Source organism: Peromyscus leucopus, chromosome 17 (genome assembly GCF_004664715.2).
Source record: "Peromyscus leucopus breed LL Stock chromosome 17, UCI_PerLeu_2.1, whole genome shotgun sequence".
NCBI lineage: Eukaryota > Metazoa > Chordata > Mammalia > Rodentia > Cricetidae > Peromyscus > Peromyscus leucopus.
In genome coordinates, this window is record NC_051077.1 from 13,205,998 (window position 1) to 13,230,800 (window position 24,803).

General features: G+C 44.7%; 1 protein-coding gene across 5 annotated transcripts; it reads right to left on the reverse strand.

The window, feature by feature from the left end:
• Positions 1–1,125: 1,125 nt before the first annotated feature.
• On the reverse strand, positions 1,126–24,105 carry Ash2l (ASH2 like, histone lysine methyltransferase complex subunit). Of its 5 annotated transcripts, none has more exons than XM_028854824.2 (18): positions 23,890–24,105; positions 23,194–23,257; positions 22,927–23,072; positions 20,998–21,086; positions 20,050–20,144; positions 18,132–18,227; positions 16,813–16,908; positions 14,901–14,976; positions 14,079–14,096; positions 13,483–13,563; positions 12,447–12,540; positions 9,131–9,348; positions 7,209–7,376; positions 6,765–6,958; positions 4,138–4,230; positions 2,884–2,982; positions 1,880–1,939; positions 1,126–1,776 (listed from the first exon to the last, which is right to left on the reverse strand). In XM_028854824.2, the coding sequence occupies exons 1-18, from the start codon at positions 24,063–24,065 to the stop codon at positions 1,669–1,671; spliced, it is 1,971 nt and encodes a 656-aa protein (XP_028710657.1). In that variant the 5' UTR covers positions 24,066–24,105; the 3' UTR covers positions 1,126–1,668. The 5 variants fall into 5 exon arrangements, with proteins under 5 accessions (XP_028710657.1, XP_037067557.1, XP_028710658.1 ...); XM_037211662.1 differs by lacking the exon at positions 23,890–24,105 and adding an exon at positions 23,698–23,776; XM_028854825.2 differs by lacking the exon at positions 14,079–14,096.
• Positions 24,106–24,803: the final 698 nt, after the last annotated feature.

A 24,803-nucleotide genomic window follows, 5' to 3' on the forward strand; every position in this document is an offset into this window, starting at 1 on the left:
TGATCTCACTTTGTAAGTGGTTTGTCTTTCTCAGACCAATCCTTGCATTAGTAGGTGTCTAGAAACTGATAGGCTGTGACCCCAGCTTACAATAATTCCGACTCTAATAGTTTTCTTGTTAAGATAGTAAATGGGTGAGCCAATTGTGGCGATCCATCTTTAATCCTAGCCCATAAAGGAGGCAGATCTCTGTCAGTCTGCCGTCAGCCAGGCTATATAGACCCTGCCTCAAAAAGCAAAAACAAGCCGGGCGGTTTAATCCCAGCACTCGGGAGGCAGAGCCAGGCAGATCTCTGTGAGTTCGAGGCCAGCCTGGTCTCCAAAGCGAGTTCCAGGAAAGGTGCAAAGCTACACAGAGAAACCCTATCTCAAAAAAACAAAAAAAAAAAAAAAAAAAAAAGCAAAACCAAACAAAGACACTGAATGGATGAGTGATTCAGTAGGACACAGGGGTAATAGTATTTGTGTTAAGACGATATTCACTTGAACCTCGGGGAAATTCTTAAATAGCAAAACAAAGTAATTAGAAGAACAATAGGAATGCTCTGATAATTCTGCATTCCACCTAGCTCCTGGTGAATCACTTTACCTAGTACTTAGGTTAAAAAAAAAAAAAAAAAAACTATAGAGGGCAGTCTTTAGGTAAGTCTAGGGGTTTGCATTTGCCACAGACCGATGTATTTAAACAGGGAGGCCATTAAAGGGTCCTCCTAAAGGAAGGATCATTGTCATTCTTGTATCTTAACCACTGGCTGGCAAGTAGAAAGGAAGGCAGACAAGAAAACCTGCACACATCAACACCCAACAACATCAAAGAGAAGAGCTAGAGGAGGCCCTACACTCCTGCTCTCTTGGAGATTCCAGTTTCCACAGGACAGTGGAAATGCCTGGCTGCCCAGGGAGGAGAGCAAAGGAAGAGGGTGAAGTCTAAGTCGGAAGCCTGTCCCAACTTTCCAGTGCTGCTCCTGTTCACATTGCTCACACTCACCAGGAGAAGAGAGCAAAGGAATAGGGTGAAGTCTAAGTCGGAAACCTGTTCAGACTTCCTAGTGCTGCTCCTGTTCACACTGCTCACACTGTCACGAGGAGGAACTCAATCTCAAGTGAAGCCAAGGACCACACAAGCTTGAGAACAAGTTTTATTGGAGAAAAGATCTAAGTGTTAAACCTGCAGGCAAATTCCTTTCACAATTACAGTTCGTAGAAACCCACTAGCTTCACAGATCCCCAAACTCCACACCAAAAAAAGGTAATTTTTAGACTGCTCTGGAATGTACTGCCACTGATTTCAGCCCCTCTCAGAAACCAGGAGGGATGCCAACATCTTTAAATACACCATCTGCATGGGCATGATCATTCACTTCTTAGAAAATACAGGAAGGTAACAAGTCCTGCTGGCAGGCACGTTGCACAGCACCAGTTTCCCAGGGAGTCTGTGGACTCTTCAGAATCAGCAGCTGTTGGTGTATGGCACTCACAAAGAAAGAGTGGGAGCTGGAAGAGGGGAGGGAATGCACAAGGGTGGGGAAACAGCTGCAGGCCACCCAGCCAGCCTCGATTACATCAACAGAGTGTATTGCAGCATCTTTGGGAAAACATTTGACACTTTATAAACAAAAGCAACACCCCAATATTATTCCAGAGAAAGTTGTCTGAAGCAAGGATTGGTTAGGGTTCCCAGGGTGGACTGCGCCTTCCATCCACTTCTGTCTCCACATGATACAAAACATCAGCCAGTGTGTGCTCTACCACAGCACCCCAGCCCATGTCACTCATCTGTAGGAGGAATTCAAACAAACAGGGAAACGAGTGATTACAAAAGCCATAGCAAGAAACAAAGATGTGGAGGATGCATTGTAGACATTTTAATGGTACTCACAGGGTGGTAAGTGAGGTCCTTTGGAGGGTATTTGAAGGATGGTCCAAAGTTAATGGAAACCTGGGATAAGTTCAATTCAAGTAGGTAGACACGGGAAAAAATGGAAAAAGAAAACAAATGTCTCATTTGGCAGGAGATATTTAAAGGAAAACTACAGGAAGTAGGAACTGTGGTGCATGCCTGTAACCCCAACACTAGAGAGGCTGAGGCAGGAGGATCCTGAGTTTGAGGCTAGCCTGAACTACATAGCAGACCCTGTTTCAAAATAAAAACAATGTCTCTGAGATAATTAGGGTAAAATGGAACAAGAGATACATTAACATTGTTAAAAGTGGCCAACACCCTAATGTCTATCAAGCGCTAGGCAGAAATAGATTTCTCATTGATTTCTGTTTGCAGCCTATAGATCTCCTAATCTTTCTTTTGATAGAGAGGTAATGACACTAATACATGGAAATCTTCATGTGCTATTTTTTCCTCTGTAAACAAGCAATAATCATAGTCCCTTTCTTCATTCAGGGATTTTTGTTTTTTGTTTTTATTTTTGAGACAGGGTCTCACTGCATAGGCCTGGCTGTCCTGGAACTCACTGTGGAGACCAGGTTGGCCTTGAACTCAAAGACATCAGCCTTCCTCTGCCTCCCAAATGCTGGGATTAAAGGCATGGGCCACCACTCCTGGCTATATATATTTTTTAAGTATAAGCAATAGTTACCAATGGCAGTACACATATGACATCATCACACACACGACACCAGTGACTCACGAATGCATATGCTTTGTATCTTTCATATTGAACAGTGACACCTGCAGAGCACGGTGCAAACTAACATCTGCAAATACTTGAGACATCCAGATGTGTGTACATTTCCAGGCCTCCCAGAGGCTGTTTGGATTTCTTTCTAGAAATTACTTTCCTCCCAAATCAATGGCTCTTTCATCACAACCCATCCACACACTTCCTTTAAGTCATATGACAGACCAGACGCAGGCAGGGTACATACCGTGCAGCTCTTGTACAGCGAGATAGCCGGAAAGTAAACCCCCTCAAAAATATCTTTATAGGCCACACCCTGACTGACGCCATTTTTATAAAATATTATCTGAAACAAAGATCAAGGTTTTTCTTCAGAATTTTTAAAAGAACAAAATAAGAAAAAAAAAAAAAAACACTCAATTGTGGAATACTTAATACTCCCTCAAGAATGACAATAATGTACTCATTCTAAGAATAACATATATCTTATATCGTATCTTAAATTTATATGCTACTTTAGACTTTTCAAGTAAATTAATATATAAACATATTTCAGCTGACTTTAATCTTGTTTTTGAATTTCCATGCTACATATACCCTTATGTGTATAATGAATATTCCATTATTCATTATCCTTTACTTGGAGGAGGGACTGAGACGGTCTCCTGTAGTCCAGGCTGGCCTCCGCTCACTCTGCAGCTGAGAGTAACTCTAACTCCTGCTTTACTCTCGTAAGCACTGTGCTTACAGGCATGTGCACACACCAGCTTTCATTACACTGTATTTGTAACTATCAGACTTTCTGGCAAGGGCTTTTGCTTGCCTGTTTTAGCTTTTAATTGATAGAATTTCTCCCCTTAAAACATTGAGAGCTCTAGTTTCTTTATCCCACACTTCTACCACTGACCCACGTGGCTTCTCAGAACTTAACTTCTCCTCACTCCCCTTTGTTTTGATCTTTGGCTCTTGAGGTTGACTCAGATGCTCCTGGGAAGGGAGGAGAGCTCTAGAGGACAGAGTGAGCCATCCAGCCCCTGCTATCTATCTATCTCCAAGTGACACAGCAGGGTCTCCTCCTCTAGTCCTGGTCCTCCTCTGTCCTTCAAGAAGAATGTCTATCTCACTGGCTTCTTTAATCTCCCGTGTGGTTCTTTATCAGGTCACTGTCCTTCTAGCCCTTTCTTTAGTGTCCCAGAAAGAACATTCTAATGCTACACAAGACACAGAGAGCACAGGTGGTGGCCCGAAGTCAGCTCTCAGCTGCAAGCAGCCAAGTTTTTCAGTTTCCCTCAGTACCCTTTGGCCTCAGCTGCCTCACTCAAGATAGTCCTAGAACTCGCTCTGTAGACCAGGCTGGCCTCGAACTCACAGAGATCCACCTGCCTCTGCCTCCCTAGTGCTGGGATTGAAGGCGTGTGCCACTGCCGCTGCCTCTTTTATCCTCCAGGAGTCTGGCTCTTCAAAGCATTATTATTCTGACTTGTCTATGACTGGGACTCACCTCACTATGGGGCGTCTGTTTTAGGCTCTTCTCTGCTTTGTCCACAAAGTCTTTTTCTTCAAAATACAAATAACTCTTGAACTTTATCAAAGCCTTGAAAATCAAGAAAGAAAAAAAAATAGATATTAAAGAATCAGCTACATCATCATGGAGAAAACAAAGTCAGATTCACACAAACAGTGCCCACGTCCTTGTAAAGTCTTTGCCACTGAGTTTTGTGAATTTTTCAATTCCTAAGTATTTTTTGTTTTGCTTTGTTTTGTCAAGACAGGGTCTCACTGTGTAGCTCTGCCTGTCCCGAAACTCACTCTTATATTTTTTTTTGGTTGTGAGCCTAGCCTTTAATGGCTGAGCCATCTCTCCAGCCCAGAACTCACTCTGTAGACCAGGCTGGCCTTGAACTCATAGAGATCAGCCTGCTTCTGCCTCCTTGAGTGCTGGGATTAAAGATGTGAGCCACTATGCTTGACTCCTAAGTGCTGATTTTTTTTTTCTCCTTCAACACAGGGTTTTTTGTGACATTCTTGGATGTCCTGGAACTCACAGAGATCCGCCTGCCTCTACCCTGAGTGCTGGGATTGAAGGTTATGTGCTACCAGCACCCGGCTCCTAAGTGCTTTTTGGAAGAGACTAGCTGGCCATGTTTGTTAAACATTTCCCCAAAAAGCCCTTAGTAAGAGAACTATACATATACACTTAAAAAAAAATACACAAAATACCTATTAAAGTAGGTAAATTAATTGAAAAATTAATGGGGAAAATTTTCCCCAGAGCCTCAAACTTCTTATTCTATAACAACATTTCTGGGATCACTGGAAGAGTTACTTGTCTGATTGCTTGAATTTTCACTAAACACACCAAAGAAATTCAGTGGAGAATGTAGTTAAACAGATGACATTGGAATAATTTGCTATTCCTAAGGGAAAAAAGATGTTCAACCTCACTACCATATACAAAAAGTAAGCCATCAGTGACCTAATTCGAGGCCAAAGGTAAACATGGGAGGACATTTTCATGACTTGTGGGCACATCAATACTTACTAAGTCACCGAAAGAAACACAGAAGGAAAACCCGAGAACACAGGCTTCTTTAACATTTTGGTTCATCAGAAGACACCATCAGGGCTGGAGAGATGGCTCTGTGGTTAGGAGCAGGTACTGATCTTGCAGAAGACCTGAGTTTGGTTCCCAGCCCCCCTGGGAGGTGGCTCATAACCACCAATAACTCCAACTCTAGTGGGATCACACTCATACATCTGACCTCGAGTGGTACACTCAGGTGTACACACACACACACACACAATTATAAAGTTTTTTAAAAAATCTCCTTTTAAAAAAGGCACCATTAAAACTGAATAGTGGGTTGGGTTGGAGAGATGGCTTGGTGGTTCAAAGCACTGATTGCTATTCTAGAGGTCCTGAGTTTAATTCCCAGCACTCACATGGAGGCTCTATAATGGGATCTGATGTCCTCTTCTGGTATGTAGATGTACATGCAGACAAAGTACCCATATACATAAATAAACAACAATAAAAATAATAAATCTTCAACAACAACAACATTGAATAGAGGGGCTAGAGAGATGGCTCAGTAGTTAAGAGTACTTGGCTGCTTTTCCAGAGGACCTGGCACTCACATGGGAGCTCAGAACAATCTGTGAGTCCAGTCCTGGGGGATCTACTGTCCTATTCTGGACTCTGGGCACAGGTACCCACATAGTGCACATACATACAAACATACAAAATACTCATAAAATAAAAGTAAACAAATTTAAAATTGTTTTGTTTTTTCCAAGACAGGATTTCTCTGTGTAGCCCTGGCTGTCCTTGAACTCACTCTGTAGACCAGGCTGTCCTGGAACTCAAGAGACCTGCCTACCTCTACCTCCCAAGTGTTGGATTAAAGGCGTGCGCCACCACCTCTTGGCAATTTAAAAATTGTTTTAAAGGGGGCTGGAAATGGCTCAGCAGTTGAGAACAACTGTTCCTCTTGTAGAGAGGACCGAGTCTGATTCATGGTATTTACATGACAACTCTGCTTCTAGGGAATCCCATTCCTTCTTCAGGCACCATACACATACATGATGCATACCTACACATACACGCAGGCACAACACTCACATACATAACAACTTTAAAAAGATGGGGCTCAGCGGCAAGGTGATGGCTGAGCATGCAGAAGCCCTGGGCTAGACTTAAACCCTAAAATCCTTTAAGAAAAACAAAAACTTGGAAAGAATTCTGTACCTGAAAAAACTTAAAATTTGCATATTTCCTTAAAATATATATATATATATATATATATATTTTCATGTTCAACCAAGGTTGAACAATGACTAATAAGACATTTCCAGACGTACCTATAAGGGAAATTACAATGATGCCCATCAATTTTCCAGCAGTACATACATAATAAAAGGATAAATTGATAGCATGTTAACGGTAGAATTTAGGGACTACTCAGGTAGTAAATCCTTAATTCTTTCCATTGTATTGCTATTTCTGAAAGCATTCATATGAAAACACACACCATGGGGTACCATCACAACAGACCTTAAGCAATAGTTACAGGCTCTGACTGCACGGGTCATCAGGGCCAGGATGCTGTTGAAGGAGTACAATCTCACCTTATCTTTGTAAGTATCCGGCAGTGACTTGGCTGTCTCTGTATCTTCAGGAAGATTGATATAAAACCCTAGGACGTCTCCTTGTCCATAGCCAGATGAGTAGTGTTTGCCAATAGACTGGTGGAACTTGGTTCCCTTTTTGCTCCGCCAAGAATAGCTAAATTTATCATAACCTAAGGGAGCCTGAAGGTTACCTGTTCCAATGAAAAGACACGTGGAAATCAGACGGTTACAGTTAACTCTGATTCTACTTTTCTTTCCACACCTCGTTAGTCAGCTTTGTAAACTGCTTACCAACCATCTCTACAGTTTTCTAGGAATACCAAACTGGCTACTTCTTCAGGAATTTAATTCTAAGACCATAATCTAGTAAAAGCAGTAATCATCAACCACCATGAGCCAAATTACCCCTTCTGTGAGGCTCACACAGTGCCCCCTGCTTACCCAAGGGCTGGGACCAGCCCAGCCTGGCAGCAGTATCTGGTGGCATCTCATCCACAGTAATTTCAAAGTACCAGGCACCTTTTCGTACCCCATGAGAGGCCCGTACCATGGAGTAGCCCTTCTCTCCAATCACAGTCAGCCGGTCATCAGAGATCTTTAACTGGGGAGCTGCAGTCAAAGAGATTCAAAGATTTGAGATATTCAGAGACCTGAGTCCCTTATACTACACCAAGATTTTAAAAAAGGCCTAAGAAAAAGCCAGGTATGGTTACGCACACCTTTGATCCTAGCGCTTGGGAGGCAGAGGCAGGCTGATCTCTGTGGGTTCGAGGCCAGCCTGGTCTACAGAGTGAGTTCCAGGACAGGCAGGGTAACAGTGAGACCCTGACTCAAACACCAACAAAAAGACTGTAAAAAGAAGAGAACGGCGGGAATTATTAGGTCAAGTGTTTGTAGTCCAGCCCAGCTGAGAACCCCTTCTGCCAGCGTCTCTAAATGGAATCTGTAACCGCAACACCACCCAACCAGAAAACTGTTACTCAGGCAGCTACAGCGGGATCCCTGCAGTCTACAAGTTGAGGCCGGCTTAGGCGAACCTGTCAAAACAACAATGACAAAACCACCAGAGGAAAATAACAGTGACGTAGGTAGGCAGGCAAATGTGAGAAGGCTTGTGGAGCGAGGACTTTCCCCCAACCAGTGAAACAAAGAACCAGTACCGTGGCATTGACTACGCAGAAGAGCGGAGCCCAAGCCTTATCTCTCTGGGAAGAGATACGACACCCAACAACTTATCCTGGCTCCAGGAGCCAGAGCATCTTCAAAGAAGCCAATGATCCAATCATACTTCTCCTCTGGTCCAACCCTAACTCAACACAACATACTGTTGAATTAGAAATGTTACAGGGTAGTAAAGAACATACCTCCTTGTAAAACTGTGACAGTAGGTAAGTGTTGTGGAATATTACATTTGTTTATGATAAATTTGTTTAATTATGAAAAGATGTGTTGCTGTTTCCCTTGCCTGCCTAAGGCACCTGACTGGTCTAATAAACAGCTGAATAGTCAATAGCTAGACAGAAGAAGGACAGGCAGGGCTGGCAGGCAGAGAGTAAACAGGAGGCCAAATGTAGGCTCTAGAAGGAGGAAAGAAAAGAGAAGGAAATGAGAATGAGGCAGAAAGAGAGGGTCACGCTGGGGCCAAAAGCCAGACAGCCAGGAGACAACAGGAAAGTAAGACATACAGAAGAAAGGTAAGAAGCCCCGAGGCAAAATGTAGATGAAGAGAAACAGGTTAGTTCTAAGAGCTAGCTATGCGTAAGATAAGGATGAGCATTCTTAACTAATAAGAAGTCTCTGTGTCATGATTTGGGAGCTGGTTGGGGGCCCAAGAGAAAGCCTGCTACAGATAAGCCTAGAAGACACCATCTTAGTCTAGTAAGCAATAATGGAGGGAAGAGAGGCACTATGAGAACAAAGCTTACCTCCATGACATCACTGTCATAACTAGAATCACCAAGTAAACCTAAGGGGGGCTTGTGGTGATCTGAATGAGAATGACCCCTACAGGCTCATACACTCGCACGTTTAGTCCAAAGCAGATGAGCTGTCGGGAATAATCAGTAGTGTGTGCTTATTGGAGGAGGTGTGTTGCTGCATGTGAGCTTTGATACATGCTGGGATTAAAGGCGTGTACTGCCACTGCCCACCAGACTGCTTTCTTATGTATCTCAGAACCACCTTCCTGGGATAGCATCACCTACAATAGGCTGGGCCCTCCCACATCAATCATCAAGAAAATGCCCTACAGATTGCCCACAGGCCAGTCTGGTGGAGGCATTTTCTCAGTTAGGGTTCCCTCTTCCCAGATTACAAAAAAACTAACCAGCACCATTTTCAAATGATCATTTAAATGTACACACCTCGATCATGTAGAGCCAACAAAACTCGTTCATACAGGCAGGCTCTGTAGAGGTCTCCAGGAATAGGTTTTCCTGCCCAGCAGTCAAGTTCAAGCTTCTCCGGGTCAGGGGCATGAGGGTCAGGCTCAGCTAGAATATACCGATAGCCATCTTTGTTAAATGGGTGTTCCAAAGGGTAGCCATGAGGGGGGAGACGCTGAGCAGAAAACAAAGGGTCACTGAAAAAAAGAAAGATTCAATGAAGAAACTGAAGCTCTCTAGTGCACCTATGTTCTATCCTGTAAGAAAGGTTTCTAAACCAGGCGGTGTGGCCTACACCTTTAATCCCAGCCCTTGGGATGAAGAGGCAGGCGATCTGAGTTCAAGGCCAGCCTGGTCTACAGAATGAGTTTCAGGATAGCCCGGGTAAAACAGAGAAACACAGTCTCAGAAAGAAGAAAGGCCTCTGATCTGTTGTTTCTGGTGGAACACATTCAACTTTACAACAAATGCTTCTTTAACTCTATTAAATCACCTTACCCACAAGACAAATGTCATCAAATCACTTGTAGCTTGTAGGGACTGACAACTAAGGCCTGAGGACTCTTTACACATGCACTCTGTCGTCTTACAAACCGAGCAGTCATACTAAAGGCGGAAGGCAGAGGAGAGACAGGGTGAATGAGGGCGGCTTCTTCACACACACATATTTCATTTTCAAAAGACTTATTTTTATTTTATGTGTACGAATGTTTTGCCTGCATGTACATCTGCCTAGTGTCCACGGAGGCCAGAAAGGGGCATCAGATTTCCCTGGATGGTAGTTACGGACGGCTGTGAGTCACCATGTAAATGTGGGAACCAAACCCAGGTGCCCTGCAAGACCAACAAGTGTCGACCACAACTGTCCCTCTGGGCCCCACTTTAGTTCTGGAGACGAAGAGTCATATAGCTCATGCTGGCCTCCGATCCACTATGTAGCTGAGGATGCCCCAACCCCCACCCCCGCACACCTGATCCTCCTACTTCTACCTTCCCAGCGAAGGACTACAGGCCTGCCTTTGTCACCATTCCTGGTGTATCCAGTTCTGGGATCAAACCAGGGCTTTGTATATGCTAGGAAGAACTCTACCAACTGAGCCATACACATCTCCAGCCCTCTGTAGTTCATTCGGTATATGAACTGACAATACACATCTCCGGCCCTCTGTAGTTCATTCGGTGTATGAACTGACATACACATCTCCGGCCCTCTGTAGTTCATTCGGTGTATGAACTGACAATACACATCTCCGGCCCTCTGTAGTTCATTCGTATATGAACTGACTATACACATCTCCGGCCCTCTGTAGTTCATTCGGTGTATGAACTGACAATACACATCTCCGGCCCTCTGTAGTTCATTCGGTATATGAACTGACAATACACATCTCCGGCCCTCTGTAGTTCATTCGGTATATGAACTGACTATACACATCTCCGGCCCTCTGTAGTTCATTCGGTGTATGAACTGACAATACACATCTCCGGCCCTCTGTAGTTCATTCGGTATATAAACTGACTATACACATCTCCGGCCCTCTGTAGTTCATTCGGTGTATAAACTGACTATACACATCTCCGGCCCTCTGTAGTTCATTCGGTGTATGAACTGACTATACACATCTCCGCCCTCTGTAGTTCATTCGGTATATAAACTGACTATACACATCTCCGGCCCTCTGTAGTTCATTCGGTGTATAAACTGACTATACACATCTCCGGCCCTCTGTAGTTCATTCGGTATATAAACTGACTATACACATCTCCGGCCCTCTGTAGTTCATTCGGTATATAAACTGACTATACACATCTCCGCCTCTGATTATTCGTTATAACTGACTATACACATCTCCGGCCCTCTGTAGTTCATTCGGTATATAACTGACTATACACATCTCCGCCTCTGTATTATTCGTTATAATACTATACACATCTCCGCCTCTTAGTTTTTTATTTATTTTCTTTATTTTGTATATGAACTGACTATACACATCTCCGGCCCTCTGTAGTTCATTCGGTGTATAAACTGACTATACACATCTCCGGCCCTCTGTAGTTCATTCGGTATATAAACTGACTATACACATCTCCGGCCCTCTGTAGTTCATTTGGTATTTAAATCAAGGGATAGAAACCTGGATAAAGATTTACACTCGGCTGCCAGTCTAAATCTGAAGTGACCTGGATTTCATCACCTCAGCTTTGGAGAAAGGGAAGGGAAGAGATGAGAAAGGAGAGGCAGAAGTTGAGGAGCTAACAGCTAGTAAGCTTTACCCCCTCTTTCCCATCTAGCCTTCTTTCTAGGGACCTCTTAAGGGAACTTTATTCCCCAGAACAGAAGAGACTACTACTGGACCTTTTCTTGTTCCAGCACTAGAATTCAACCCAGGACCTCACCCTCACACCTGCCAGGAAAGCTCTCTGCTACTGAACTGTGCCCAGTGCAAGGGTCTATGTTTATAGTCAGGAGTTCATAGAGAACTCACTTGAAGTTATTCTGTCTTACCAGGGGCTCAGGACTCAACAATAACAAACAAACCCCCATATTCTTAGCCTAACATGATGCTTCTTTCCCTTTCAGTGCATTTGCCACAGGCAAATAAACAGGGTGAGGGAGCTGGGGCAGATGGGCTGGGGGTAGGTGGGCTGGGGGTAGGTGGGGTGGGGTAGGTGGGGTAAGGGTGGGGGAGCTGGGGCAGGTGGGCTGGGGGTAGGTGGGGTGAGGTAGGTGGGGTGAGGGTAGGTGGGCTGGGGTAGGTGGGGTGGGGTAGGTGGGGTGAGGTAGATGGGCTGGGGTAGGTGGGGTGAGGTAGGTGGGGTGAGGTAGGTGGGATGGGGTGGGTGGGGTAGGTGGGATGGGGGGCTCGCACCTGTGGTGGTAATCTAATTGTACTGAAATATTATTTTGATTGTATGTTAATAAATAAAGTTGTCCGGGGGTCAGAGCTATTAGAGCCATAGCAAGAGTGTGGCGGTGGTGGCACACGCCTTTAATCCCATAGATATCTGTGTGTTCAGGGATATAGCCAGCATTGGAGACATATGCCTTTAAGACCTAGGGGGCTGTACATTCAGACAGTGACAAGGCAGTCATGTGTTTGGGTTTACAACCAATGAGAAGGCAGAACAACATACTATAAAAAAAGAACAGACAGGAAGTAGGTCTCTTTCGCGAAGCTGGGACAGCAGGAGGAAGGGTGAGATTTTAGCTCTGAGCTCTGACCTCTCGGCTTTCTCTTTTACATTGTTTCTGTGTTTCTTATTTAATAAGACGGTTGGTTACATCGACACCCACCTTCGGGCCTTCTTGGTGGTCCCTGTCGTCCCTCCGTCCTGCTGCTTACGCTTGGCTCCTCTTCCTTTCCCGCTGCTCCCTGCTGCGATTCCCCCTTTGAAGAGAAGGCACATGTTTTCACAGAGCCACTGTGGAGGCACAAGGGCCTCAGTCCATGGTGACTACCATTCACCAATGTGCATTTGTGTAACATCATAGAGATTTATTTTTCTTGATGTAGACTGGATTTTAGCCTGGTTCTGAAAGGATCCACTGTATCTCACAGCCAACGTCCTGGGCCAGTTCTGACAGTAAGGTCACACAAATCTAATATGCCTGGTATCTGTGTTATATCTTCAACCTTCCTTTCTTCTTTAAAAAAAAAAAAAAAAAAGAAAAAGATTAAATAACCAGTCAATCAATGAATGTATGCGGAGGTCAGAGGATAACTCTGTAGAGTTGTATCTGTACTTTACATGGGTTCCAGGGACTGACTAAAGTCACCAGGCTTATGCAGCAAGTGCCTTCACTGGCCAAGTCCCCTCTCCAGCCCTTTCTAATGGACTGTAACCAATGGTACTTCATGGGGCTGTGACACAAATGCATTTGTACTCAGATTCAAGCACCCACAGCTAAAAAAGAATGAAAACAATTGCATGGATTGTTTTTCACCACTCAGTACAAACACTGATGAGAATGTCCTGATTGTAGGTCAGTGTCGACTCGCTTGAACTGCATATTTCATAAACATATGAAGGCGGTATCTACTTAAAGCACTCGACTACCCAACAAGACAAAAGTACACCAAACAGAGAACAAAAACAGAATACTCAAAAGGTGTTTCTCTCCAGTGTTTGAAAATTCCTCATAGTTACAGGACTCGAGAATGGAGGCTTGAAATTTAGTAGGCAGTTTTTAGTTCCACACCATACACTGAAGACTGAGCCAATGAATTCAGTACATTACATGAACCTTGTTTGTGGAATGTAGGGCAAATAAAACAACTGTTTATTTTATGTTAGAACACTTAGCTCTATCAGGTCACAAGAAGTATTACCTTTTGTATTTTGTTGTAATTTTTGTCCATTTCTATCATGTCTCTCAGTTTGTTTTTCTCTTTCCAGAAAATGTCCCTGAACTGCAGAAAAACACCTTTATGTAAACAACTGCAGAGAGTACTATATATAAATCTGGGACAAGCTTGGAAATTATCAGCATTTCTGCTGCAATAAAAATAAGAATAAAGACATGAAGGGCAGGTCATATTCTGCACACACAGTACCAGATTAATGCAGAATGTCCTTTTATGAACCTGGCTGTATTCACAGAGCTCATAAAAGGTTTAATGTTGAACAGTTGTGATGACATAACCATCCATCAAAACCTGCCGAATCCTCTGCGCCATGGAGGGCCGTTTGACCAGAGCAGGCGGCACCGCAGAGGACTCTGGCTGGCTATGTTAGAATGCAGAATAGGACAACATCAAGCTTTCACTCCCACCACTGAACTGACTACAGCTCCATAGTAAGTGCCGCCACACCACTTTCACAACGCTGTAAACTACGCAGTTTAGCTTCTACAAAGCTCAGCAAAAAGCACTTCAAACCACAAGATACTTAAGTCTGAGGCTGAGAGAAGACAGAGAGGATTCACCTCCCAAAGTGGCTCCACCTGTAAGAACAGAAGCGGCACTATGTATTGTCAAACATCAACAGTTAGAAAGGGAAAGCATGGTGTAACATAATAAATACACTTGTATTTCCGACACACCTTAGAGTATTAACTGGACAGGACTTATATAGTTAAGAAGCTCCAATTCTAACAGACAAGTTAATGAGTGATGCCATGTGTGGATGGACATCCACTAAGCTACCTCCCAATCCCACCCCCAGTTCTCAGTAGATTAGCAGTGAAGAGAATTCCCTCTATTAATTAGAGGGATGGCGGGGGGGGGGGGGGTGCCACAGTGGGTGATCCATACAGAAATTTGTCATATGAATATGCTGAAATTCAGGGCAAGAAAATTAGATGGACACAGGCAGCTTACCAAGTGACAGCTGAGCTATGGAAAAGGGTGGAAAGCAAATGAATTCCCCAAATTAAGAGTTTATTATGATACAGATGTGAAATCTAACAACACAAAAAGTCTAACCTGGAAGTCTACAGAAACAGTACATGAAATGTACAGTGTCATTTCAGACATTATTAATGCTCACATAATCAGAGCTTCACAGTACATCCCATGAAGGTGTATAACTAACATATTAATAGTACTCCTCCTGAGACCGACCTGCTGTAAGGTGGCCAGAGGGCTCTCCCACATCATCCCAAGTGTCTGGCCAGCTGCTGAAATCTCAGTTTGAATGTACATGCAGCTTAGCAATCACTCAGGTCTGGGTCATCCTACAGAACCCCCAGTTCTAGGCAAGGGTTTCATAGTTCACAAATCTTCCGACAGGATATTTAAGCACATACCATTTAGGTTCCCACTAGCAGACACAGCACTGCTTTGTTTTTGGTTGTCATAAGCAGGACCAATGTTACTAAGATCCTAGAAGAAGAAATAGCCTAGTAAAAAAAAGGTCACATGAACAAATTAATCTGGCAATTGCTCAAAAAAAACAAACAAAATTAGAGCACAGAAAATGAAAGCCATAATTCTAAAAAGCAAGCTTGCAAGGTCCCCAAGTTGGATGCTTCATGAATTTATGAAGGAGTGTGCCTGTGCGTATGTGCGTGAGTGTGTGTGCGAGAGCATGTGTGTGTACTGGGTGTGTGTGTGTGTGTGTGTGTGTTTGTGTGTAGCGGGTCAGGATGGATCCAGGATGGACTCAACAACCAAGCAGGTGGAGAAGGGTGAGCCGCGCAGGCCAACGTGCTGAGATCCCCTCGTTCTGCTCTCCAGGGATCACCTAGCTGTGTCTTTCCACTGATGAGGCAGAAATCTGAATTTCCACTGGCCATTCTACAAAAGTGGCTCCTGAGACACACCCCCAGCTCTTCAAATCTATACAGGCAGCGGCCAGGAAGAGGAGGCTGAGAACAGAGAGTTCTTGAGTCTATGCCACACTGACAGATCTCATCTCAAAAAGAGGTAGCAAATCAAGCATTTTAAGGAAAATCGAAAAGCCTTCTTAGTTGCCAATGTGTCCTTTGCCATGCAACAAAAAAATGGAAATTAATTTTTACCATAAGGTTCTAGCAACGCATATTCTCCAAAATTTCTTCACCACAAAGAATGTTTTTAGGAGGAAAATTCCAGGTAACAGGAAGATTAGAGAAAACTAAGAAACTAAGCCCTAACAATGAGGAACGACCAGAATCAAAACATGGTGGCTCACACACGTAACCCTAGCAAGTGAGGCTGAGGCAGCAACAATTATCGTGAGTTTCAGCTAACCTGGGCTACAGTGAGATCTGTCACACAAAGTTAAAACACTTGTCACTGGTTAAGGTGAGTGTTTCCTCCAGGTATCAATAACCACTCAACTGGAGTCAACCATGCTCCGGGCCTATTTTTTGTGTTTTTGACAGACAGATGCAGACAATTCCGTGTGCATGTGTATACACACGTGTGTGTTGGGAGTGAGGGGCTCGCACATAACCCAGCATCCTCTATCAAGCTGCCTCTTGGTATGTGGGTAAGTGCAAGTGCAAATGCAGGGGTTAAAGGACAACTCTGCCGGGCGGTGGTGGCAGGGCACCCCTTCAATCCCAGCCCTCGGGAGGCAGAGGCGGGTGATTCTCTGAGTTCAAGGCCAGCCTGGTCCACACACTGAGTTCCAGAACAGGCAGAGATACACAGAGAAACCCTGTCTTGAAAAACCAAAAAAGAAAAGACAAAGGGACAACTTTGCAAACTGGCTCTCTCCTTCTACCACAGCCCCCAGAGATCACTCGGGGCGTGAGTGGCAAGCACTTTGTGCCAGCTGAGCCCTATCACTGGCGCTACCTTATGTTTTGAGACTGTCTCTCACTGAACCCGAGCTTGGCATTTTGGCTGACTGGCCTGGAAGCTCCAGGATCTGCCTGTCTGCCTGTCTCTGGCCCACAGTGCTGGGTTTATGGATGCACGCTGCTCACTTCCGGCTTGTATGTGGGTACCGGGGAGCTGGGGATATGAACTCAAGTTCTCATGCTTGCCCAACAAGAACTGAAGCGGAAGCCATCTCCTCAGCTCTTGTTCTTTGAGAGAAGGCCTCGCGTAGCCCAGGATGGCCTCAGCCCAGGATTCTCCTGTTTGCCCCTCCCCAGTGCTCTACCATGAGCCCAGGCTATGCAGTGTACTCTATCAACTCAGCACATCCCCAGCCCAGTGTGAGCCAAACCTGCCACACTATGGGGGGGGGGGGGAGGAGAGAGAATGAAAGGAGGAAGATTAATGTACCTGATCCAAAAGTCCAAATTTGGGGTAATCTTCTTCTGGGTCTTTGCTTCCTGGGTCAGGGTGTTCTTTTACCAAGAACACATCTCTTTCCTTACTCTATGAGGAAACAGTATCTTAGTAATAATGAACATTTTTTACTTAGAGGTGCAGATGTTTAGTCATCAGCTCCAAATGTCAATTCTTAATTGTACTCTCCAAAAACCCTAAGGTTCCTCTTATTAGAAAGTTACGCCAGGAGGTGGTGGCTCACACCTCTAATCCCAGCACTCAGGGAAACAGAGGCAGGAACTCTGTGAGTTCGAGGCCAGCCTAATCTACAGAGTGAGTTCCAGAACAGCCAGGATTACATCGAGAGACCCTGTCTCAAAAAACAAAAAAAACGAACAAACAAACAAAAAGAGAGAGAGAGAAGGAAAATGAATCATGAACAAAAATGGAAGAGGCACTCAGAGAGCCCGTACCAGGCAGTAGCTCTGTTGATGAGTTCTTGCCCAGAATGCATGAAGACGGGCTGGACCTAGTACAGCACAGACACTAGGTAAGGAGGGACATGGCGTGACTAGCACTCTGGAGGTAGAGGAAGGTAGAGGAAGGTCAAAGTCCAGTCCCCTGTGTCTACTGCTGAGTTCAAGGCCTGGGCTACAAGAGACCTGACACAGGACAGACAGACAGAAAAGTGAGAGCCAGAGCTTCATACCCTCCTCTGTCCTCTCACAGAGTAGGCAGAGTGGGCAGCTACTGCTGACTTCTCCCCAAGTGCTAAAATTAATGTTCAGAACAATACTTTTTTACTTAATCAAAACCCAAAAATGGTCTCCAAGTTTAGTATAAAATTAAATTGCGGTTAAGAGCACCTGCTGCTTTTCCAGAGGACCCAGGGTTAGTTCCCAGCATCAATATTAGGTGACTCAAACCATCTATCATTTTAATTTCAGGGGATCCCAGTGGTCCTTTCTGGCTTTCATGGGCACTGGAAACACGTGGTATATACACACACTCAAGCACATACACGTACATATACATATGAAATAAATATATCTAAAGAAAACAAAACAAACAAACCAAAGAGCTGCAGACAGGGCTTCAGAGCATAAGGGCAGTTTTGGACAATGACATTCACATAAAACACTGTTACTAGCCAAATTTGTGTGAAAAAAGTATTAAAATTTGTAACTACCTATATCTCATTCAATTATTAATATCAAATTATTTGCATCCTCTTAACTGTCACATTATTTCAAACTAAATATAATTTAACTGTTAGAAATAATACTGGCATTTTGAAACTGATCACCTCTATTCAATTTTCATTTACTTACCATTGTTTTGACAATGTTATTGGGCCAAGTCATTTTTCCAGGTCTTTGTCTGGTTGTCATACACTCCCAGTATTTATCAATAAATGGTATAATATCCTATTTTTAAGAAATAAAAATCATTAAGAATTAAAACTGTTTTCAAAGTTACACACACACACACACAAAGTAGCCTTTTTTAAAGACTTCATTACAATAAAAACAAGATCTTGAGCGGCGTGTGGCACGCCTTAATCCAGCACTCGGAGCAGAGCCAGGCGATCTCTGTGAGTTCGAGGCCAGCTGGCTACCAAAAGCGCAAGCTACACAGAGAAACCTGTCTGAAAAACAAAAAAAAAAAAAAAAAAAAAAAAAAAACAAAGATCCCCCTGTAGCTTTAAGTACTGGACAAATACTCAATTGTTCAAAAACAATCCACGGCCTGCAGGGTGGCTCAGTTTCACAGTCTCAGCACTTGGCGTAGGCAGGAGGTGGCTGTGAGGTTCAGGCCAGGGCAACAGAGTCAAAGTGTAAAAGTCTGTCTCAAGCAACAACAAGCCGCCAACCAAATACACAGATCATAGAGATTTCAACTAAGTATACACAGACTGCTGCAACTCAAGCCTTAGAGTCCACTTGGCGATAAGTCATACTCCCTCCCCGGATGTCAGCTGGAAGGCAACTTCCAAGTTCCTTCTCCTGAGCTTCTGTATCTGTGGCCTGAGGATGTTTCCGTCTTCTCTGTAGTTAAGATGGAGTTCTGCTCCTTCTAAGCTTGTTTTGTGGAGTTCTCTTCTCGCTCTTAATATCTAGAATTGCTGATCACTCAGAATCATAAACTAGATACCCTAAACTCATGCATCTCTTTACTTACAACCTCTGTAACCAGAGTCAAAATATGAATTTAAAAATTCCACAAACTTCCCTTGTAAGGTCCTTTCCATCTACTCTGATAGTGACCCAGCTTGCCAACTCTTGCTTACACGATAAAAACAACGTCTGCCCTTGATTTTCTGGCATTACATCACAACCATTTTAGATCATCTCCCAGAACCAGCACAGTCAATCCTTTTGAAACTAAGTATTTACTCCATAGAAAAGGAAATCAGGGAAAGTGTAAGGACAGTTTGGACTACTCTGTCATTCTGAAAACAAGGAGTTCGAAACACATGGGGACGTGTCAAAGGTTTTGGCTGTCAAGGTGACAAAGTTATCCTGGTCAGATGAGAGAGAATCAAATGTCAGAAATTCAGTGGACAACAATGCAGTTATGTATTATCGACTCTAGGGTCACAATGAAAGAAATGTGAGATTACTCAAGCACAAGAGAAAATAATAAAGATGTGGTAAGCACAAGCTGTAGGAGCCTACTGACTTGTAACACAACGGTGTTTTACGTGCACTTTTCCTTCACAAGACTACATTCTAAAGTAATGACAGAAATTACAGGACAGCAGTGTGTCTTGGTGGCCCCCATCCTGTCCATCTTTGCTTGCTGCCCATAATGGCCCTCATCTGGCCAGTTAGCAATTGTTCACTGCAGTGACAAGGATGAGGTCAGAAACCAGGCAGTCAGCTCTGTGTTCTTTCTAGGGAAAGAAGCAGGGAGGCTGAAGCAGGAAGACTCAGTTTGAAGACGCCAAGTTCCAGGCCAGCCGAGGTTACATAGAGATTGGTTGACACCAGACTTGATTATGTGATAGATGACTTGCTTGCTTCCAAAAAGCCAACCAAGTTTATTCAAGGATTCATAATACTAACAGCTAAGCCAAATGACACCTACTAAGAAACTGGTAAATTATCATTTCCACATATGGAAAAAATAGGGTAAGTACTAGGTGATTTACCACAAAGATGGAGGAGACTAGAGTGGTTAAAGAGGATATCTAGAAGTTTCCCTTGATTATTTAGCATACAGCAATTACATTAATTCTCACTATACCTTATCTTTGGAGAACATGGTTTTCGGATGTTCATCCTGTGTCCGAGACTGCCATGTTAGATTTGCCAAAGCACTAAGGCACATTTCCTTTAAATCTATCAAAAAATAAAAGGAAAAGATGTGTCTGCAATACTGGATTTCTATCAACAGGAGCACATTCAACACAGTAGATGTGATGTTTCAACTTGACACAATCTAGACCACCCAAGTCTCAGTGGGGGATTATCCACATCCGGCTAGACCACCTGAGTCTCAGTTGGGGCTTATCCACATCCGGCTAGACCACCTGAGTCTCAGTTGGGGATTATCTACATCCGGCTAGACCACCTGAGTCTCAGTGGGGGATTATCCACATCTGGCTAGACCACCCGAGTCTCAGGCAGGTATTATCCACATCCGGCTGGACCACCCGAGTCTCAGGCAGGTATTATCCACATCCGGCTGGCCTATGGCCAATCTGTGGGGGATTATCTCCATTCTGTGGCGTTCAGAAGGCCTGCCCACTGCAGGTAGTACTGTTTCCTGGGCAGGGGATCCTGAACTGTACAGGAGAAAAGCAAGCAGAGCTTAAACACACTGCTCTGTCTCTAATTATGAAGTCAATGTGGCCAGCTCCCTCAAAGGCCGGCTGCTGCGACTTCACAGTCATGACGCTCTGTGACCGGAACTGTGAGCCCCCAAAACCTTTCCCCTTACCTTGCTTTTGTCAGAGTATTTTTATCGCATCAACAGGTAGAGAAACCAAGACAGTGGTCTACAAAATAATAACGGGGGCAGCCAAAAGCAGTAACTTTGAATAAATTTGAAATGGGCAACTGTAATTATTCAGGGGGAGATACCAAGTTAATTCCAACCAGTTCTTAAACAAAGGTATCCTAAGTGTGCTAACCTGGATCCCTTTTGTTTTCCAAGGAACAATCTTTTAAAATACTCCAGAGTTATTCTTACTTGCTTGCTTCCGGAGAAAGTAGGTGTTCCCACTGTGATGGCACACATTGCAATGGAAACTGTAGTTGGTCATAAAAGGTAGACATGATCTGCGGGTGAGCCAGATGACACAGAATTAGTGAACCACGGAACACGCTTCTGACTTCCCTTGCTCTTCCTTTACAAAGTGTATTTATTATTACTGGCGTGCGTATACACGATACATGTATGGGCACACTTGCCAAGGTGCGCATGTGGGAGCTGGAGGCCGACCCTGTGGAACAGTTCTCTCCTGCCATCTTCGTAAGGGCTCCAGGGATCAAACTCAGGTTGCCCGGCTTGCTTGGGAAGTGTGCATCCACTGAGATATCTCACCAGTCCACTCTTTGCCTTTTTCTGAGATAGGGTCCTGGTCTAGAATCAGCTACAGCCCATACTGACTGAATTTGTGATCCTCCTGCCTTAGCCTCCTAAGTTCCTCAACTATAGGTACGCACCACCAGCTCCACTCAATATACATTTCTTTTTTTCCTTCTAAGGTCTTGTAGTATCATCCTAGCTAGCCTGATATTCAATATGCAGCCCTGTCTGGACTCAAAATTTAACCACAAAGACTTACTCAAAGGCAGGAAGATTTCTGCAATTTTTTTTTTAATGTGAAACTTTTCTTTAATGCTTTATTTTTATTTTGTGTACAATGGTGTTTTGCTGCATGTATGTGTGATGTTGTCCAATCCCTTGCAACTGGAGTGACAGACAGTTGTGAACTGCCATATGGGTGCTGGGAATTGAACCCGGGTCCTAGGGAAGAGCAGTCAATACTCTTAACCACTGAGCTATCTCTCCAGCCCAGATTTCTGCAATTTTAAGGCCAACCCGATCTACAAAAGGTGTTCCAGGTCAGCCAGGGCTACAGTTAGAGAGCCATCAACTTAATAAGTTATTCACACCAAGTCAAAAAGGCTCACCTATTAGCTATTGAGCTACTCCATAGAAAAGGAGACCTTTCTCTCTGGATCATGTGATTTTCTGAATTCTCTGAATTGTATCATATTCTCCAGAATAGGTACATATCTAGACATATGTTTTTTTTGTCTGAGAAAAAAATGATACCCATGGGATAGATTGTAAGCAATCAGAAAGGAAACAAAGCATGCTTTAAGCAAAGCACTCGCTGATTATCTCAATGTTCTTGAGAAATCAAGTTTCTTTCTGATGATGGTGATCATCCAGGGTTCTGCACACAGCATGCAGGTACACCACCACTGAACTATATGCCACACCTCACATGTCTGCAACAACAGGCTTTGCCCATTGCAAATACCAAACCCAAACTACACAGGACTTAAAATACACAGTCTCAAATCTAATCAGATAATCTCTTTAATTGTATAGTCTTATTTCCCAATCACTGTATGTTTAAAAGCAAGGACAATATCCACAGTCTACCTAATAGGCCTCTGCACTCAATACTTAAAACACACCAACTGATAACAATTCTTCAGTCAGTATACCGGTCACTAAATAGGGGTGAGGGTGAGCACAAAATACTGCCCACTGACTTTGTCTACAAACTGAATCAACTGCTGAATATGTTGAAGAAAAAATTTTCCCTTGGTGTTGTTTTTAATTTAAAAATGCTTTTCATTTTTTTGAGATTATAACATGATTATATTATTTCCTTTTTTTTCACTCCCATGCACCCTTCTCTTCAAATTTTTACAATTATGGGTTTTTTTCCCCCCAACTTGTATATCTGTGCAAAAGCCAGAAGGTAGTGGATCCCGGGGAACTGAAGTTCCCTGAACCCCGTGAGCAGATACGTGGATGCTGGGAGTCACACCCCATCCTTTGGAAGAGCAACCAGCGCTCTTAACTGCGGAGCCGCCTCTCCAGCCCCGTGTTGAAATTTTACACAGCGCTCTCTATAAGACTACGAAGTGTACTCACGAGGTGTCTATTCCGAAAGTGTCAGCTGTAAACCATTTCGTACATATTCCACACTGCAACTCCACCTCTCCCAACTGTCGACCATTCTCTTCATCCACAGAGCCCGCCTGGGTATCCATCGCTTCTGAAGTATCACCAGCACCTTCCTGGAGGCACCGGGGCAGGAAGAGAATCAAATGGCTTGGCTGATTACACTTTTAAAATTAGATTAAAAACTTTAAACAAAATCGAGTTTGCCTTTCAAAGGCCTAAGAAGATAATACTTACTAGAGTATCTTTTCCATTAGAAGATTCTGTCTCCAGACCACTTACATCAACCAAGTTTGCATCCCTATAAAGAAAGTAAGAAGTTTCAAGAGAAATGAACTCCAAAATACCCAATCCGAAACAAAAACCCGTTGAACCAAACATTGATGGAGTTCCCAGTCTAAGACGGTCCTGGACTGGATGCCCAGGGAAACAATCCAAATTAGAAGGGATGCACTCAAGACTGTGAAGCCCAAATGGTCAGTACAGACGTGTACATGGCACAGAGTTGGTCCTGGGGGGGAAGAGTCACAGCGATCTGGGTTTCCTAGTGCTTTCAGAAAGGCTGTGACTTCTTCCATACCGGTAACGACCGGAGGTTTCCTTCCTGGGCTATTTCAGGAGCTAGTATGAGAAGAGTCACCAGCTAGGTCCTAAGGGGGGCAAAGGCGGGAGAGAGGAAAACATGCTTGGCGCACACGGGCACGGATGGAAATGAGGTCTGAGGTGGAGTTCAGAGCCAACCTGCCAAGCAGCTTGCAGGGTTGCAGAGGGTACCGGGTAAACGGAGCCGTTGGCCGCAGGGCCTGGGTCCGGGGGGGGGGGGCGCACCGGAGCGGCGCGAGCCGCGGGATTCTACGAGGGGCGGGCCCGGCCCCGGCCCCGGCCCTCCCTCCCTCCTCCCGCGCCGGCTCTCGCGGGCTGCGGATGTCTTACCCACTTTCAGCCTCTCCAGAGCTGGGCTCCGCTCCCGGGGCAGCAGACGGCCCCTCCCCGGCCCCGGCGGCCACCGGCTCCGCCTCTCCGTCTTCTGCCGTTGCGGCACTTGCAGCCGCTCCGGCACCGGGACCGGAGCCCGCTCCAGGGCCAGGTCCTGCTCCAGTCGCCGCCATGGCTGCCACTTCGCCGGCTCTCGCGAGAATAGCCTCTGTTCCGCGAGTCGCCGCCTTGCGCGGCTTCTTAAAGCGGGAACGACTTTTCGCCGGTCCCACCGCGGGCTTTGTGAATCACGCGCTTTGAGCAGCCCGCTTTAAGGCCGTAAAAGCGGAGCGGGACACCGAGAGCCAATGTTTGGGGAGGCGAGCCGCACGAGGTCTCCCGTTTGCTTTCCTCTACGATTTACGTTATTTCTTAAAAAAAAATCCCGCTCATTTTCGTGGCAAAGAGTGGGAGCCACGGCGGATATGAGGATTAGAGAGCGTTGCCTCTACGCCGTTTTGTGCAGAGCGAACGTTCCTAATGAAACGTCTGAAACTTCCAGAAAAAAAAAAACAAAAACCAGCACTCGCTAGCTCACACCTGTTGTAAGCTGCTGGGCTCCTCGGGGTTCGCCACTCCGAGCCCGTTTCCAGATGGCTTTTGGAGAGACTATAGATTCCGGAGCCCGAGGTAGGAGGGGGTGGAGAGAGATGCGAGTGAGCATCTGGCCCGAGGAGGCTGGCAGAACCGTGCGCGCTCGCTACGAGCTGCAAGCTGCAAGCGGCTTGTTCCAGAAGGAGAAGGAAGCCCCGGGGCAGAGTCGGCTACCGGAGAACTGAGTTTAGACAGGTTTGGCACCTAGCGAAACAAGAGCAGAAACGGAAGACTGAGAAGGTGGATGCTAGCTGGTAGTTGAAAAACCCTGGAGTGAG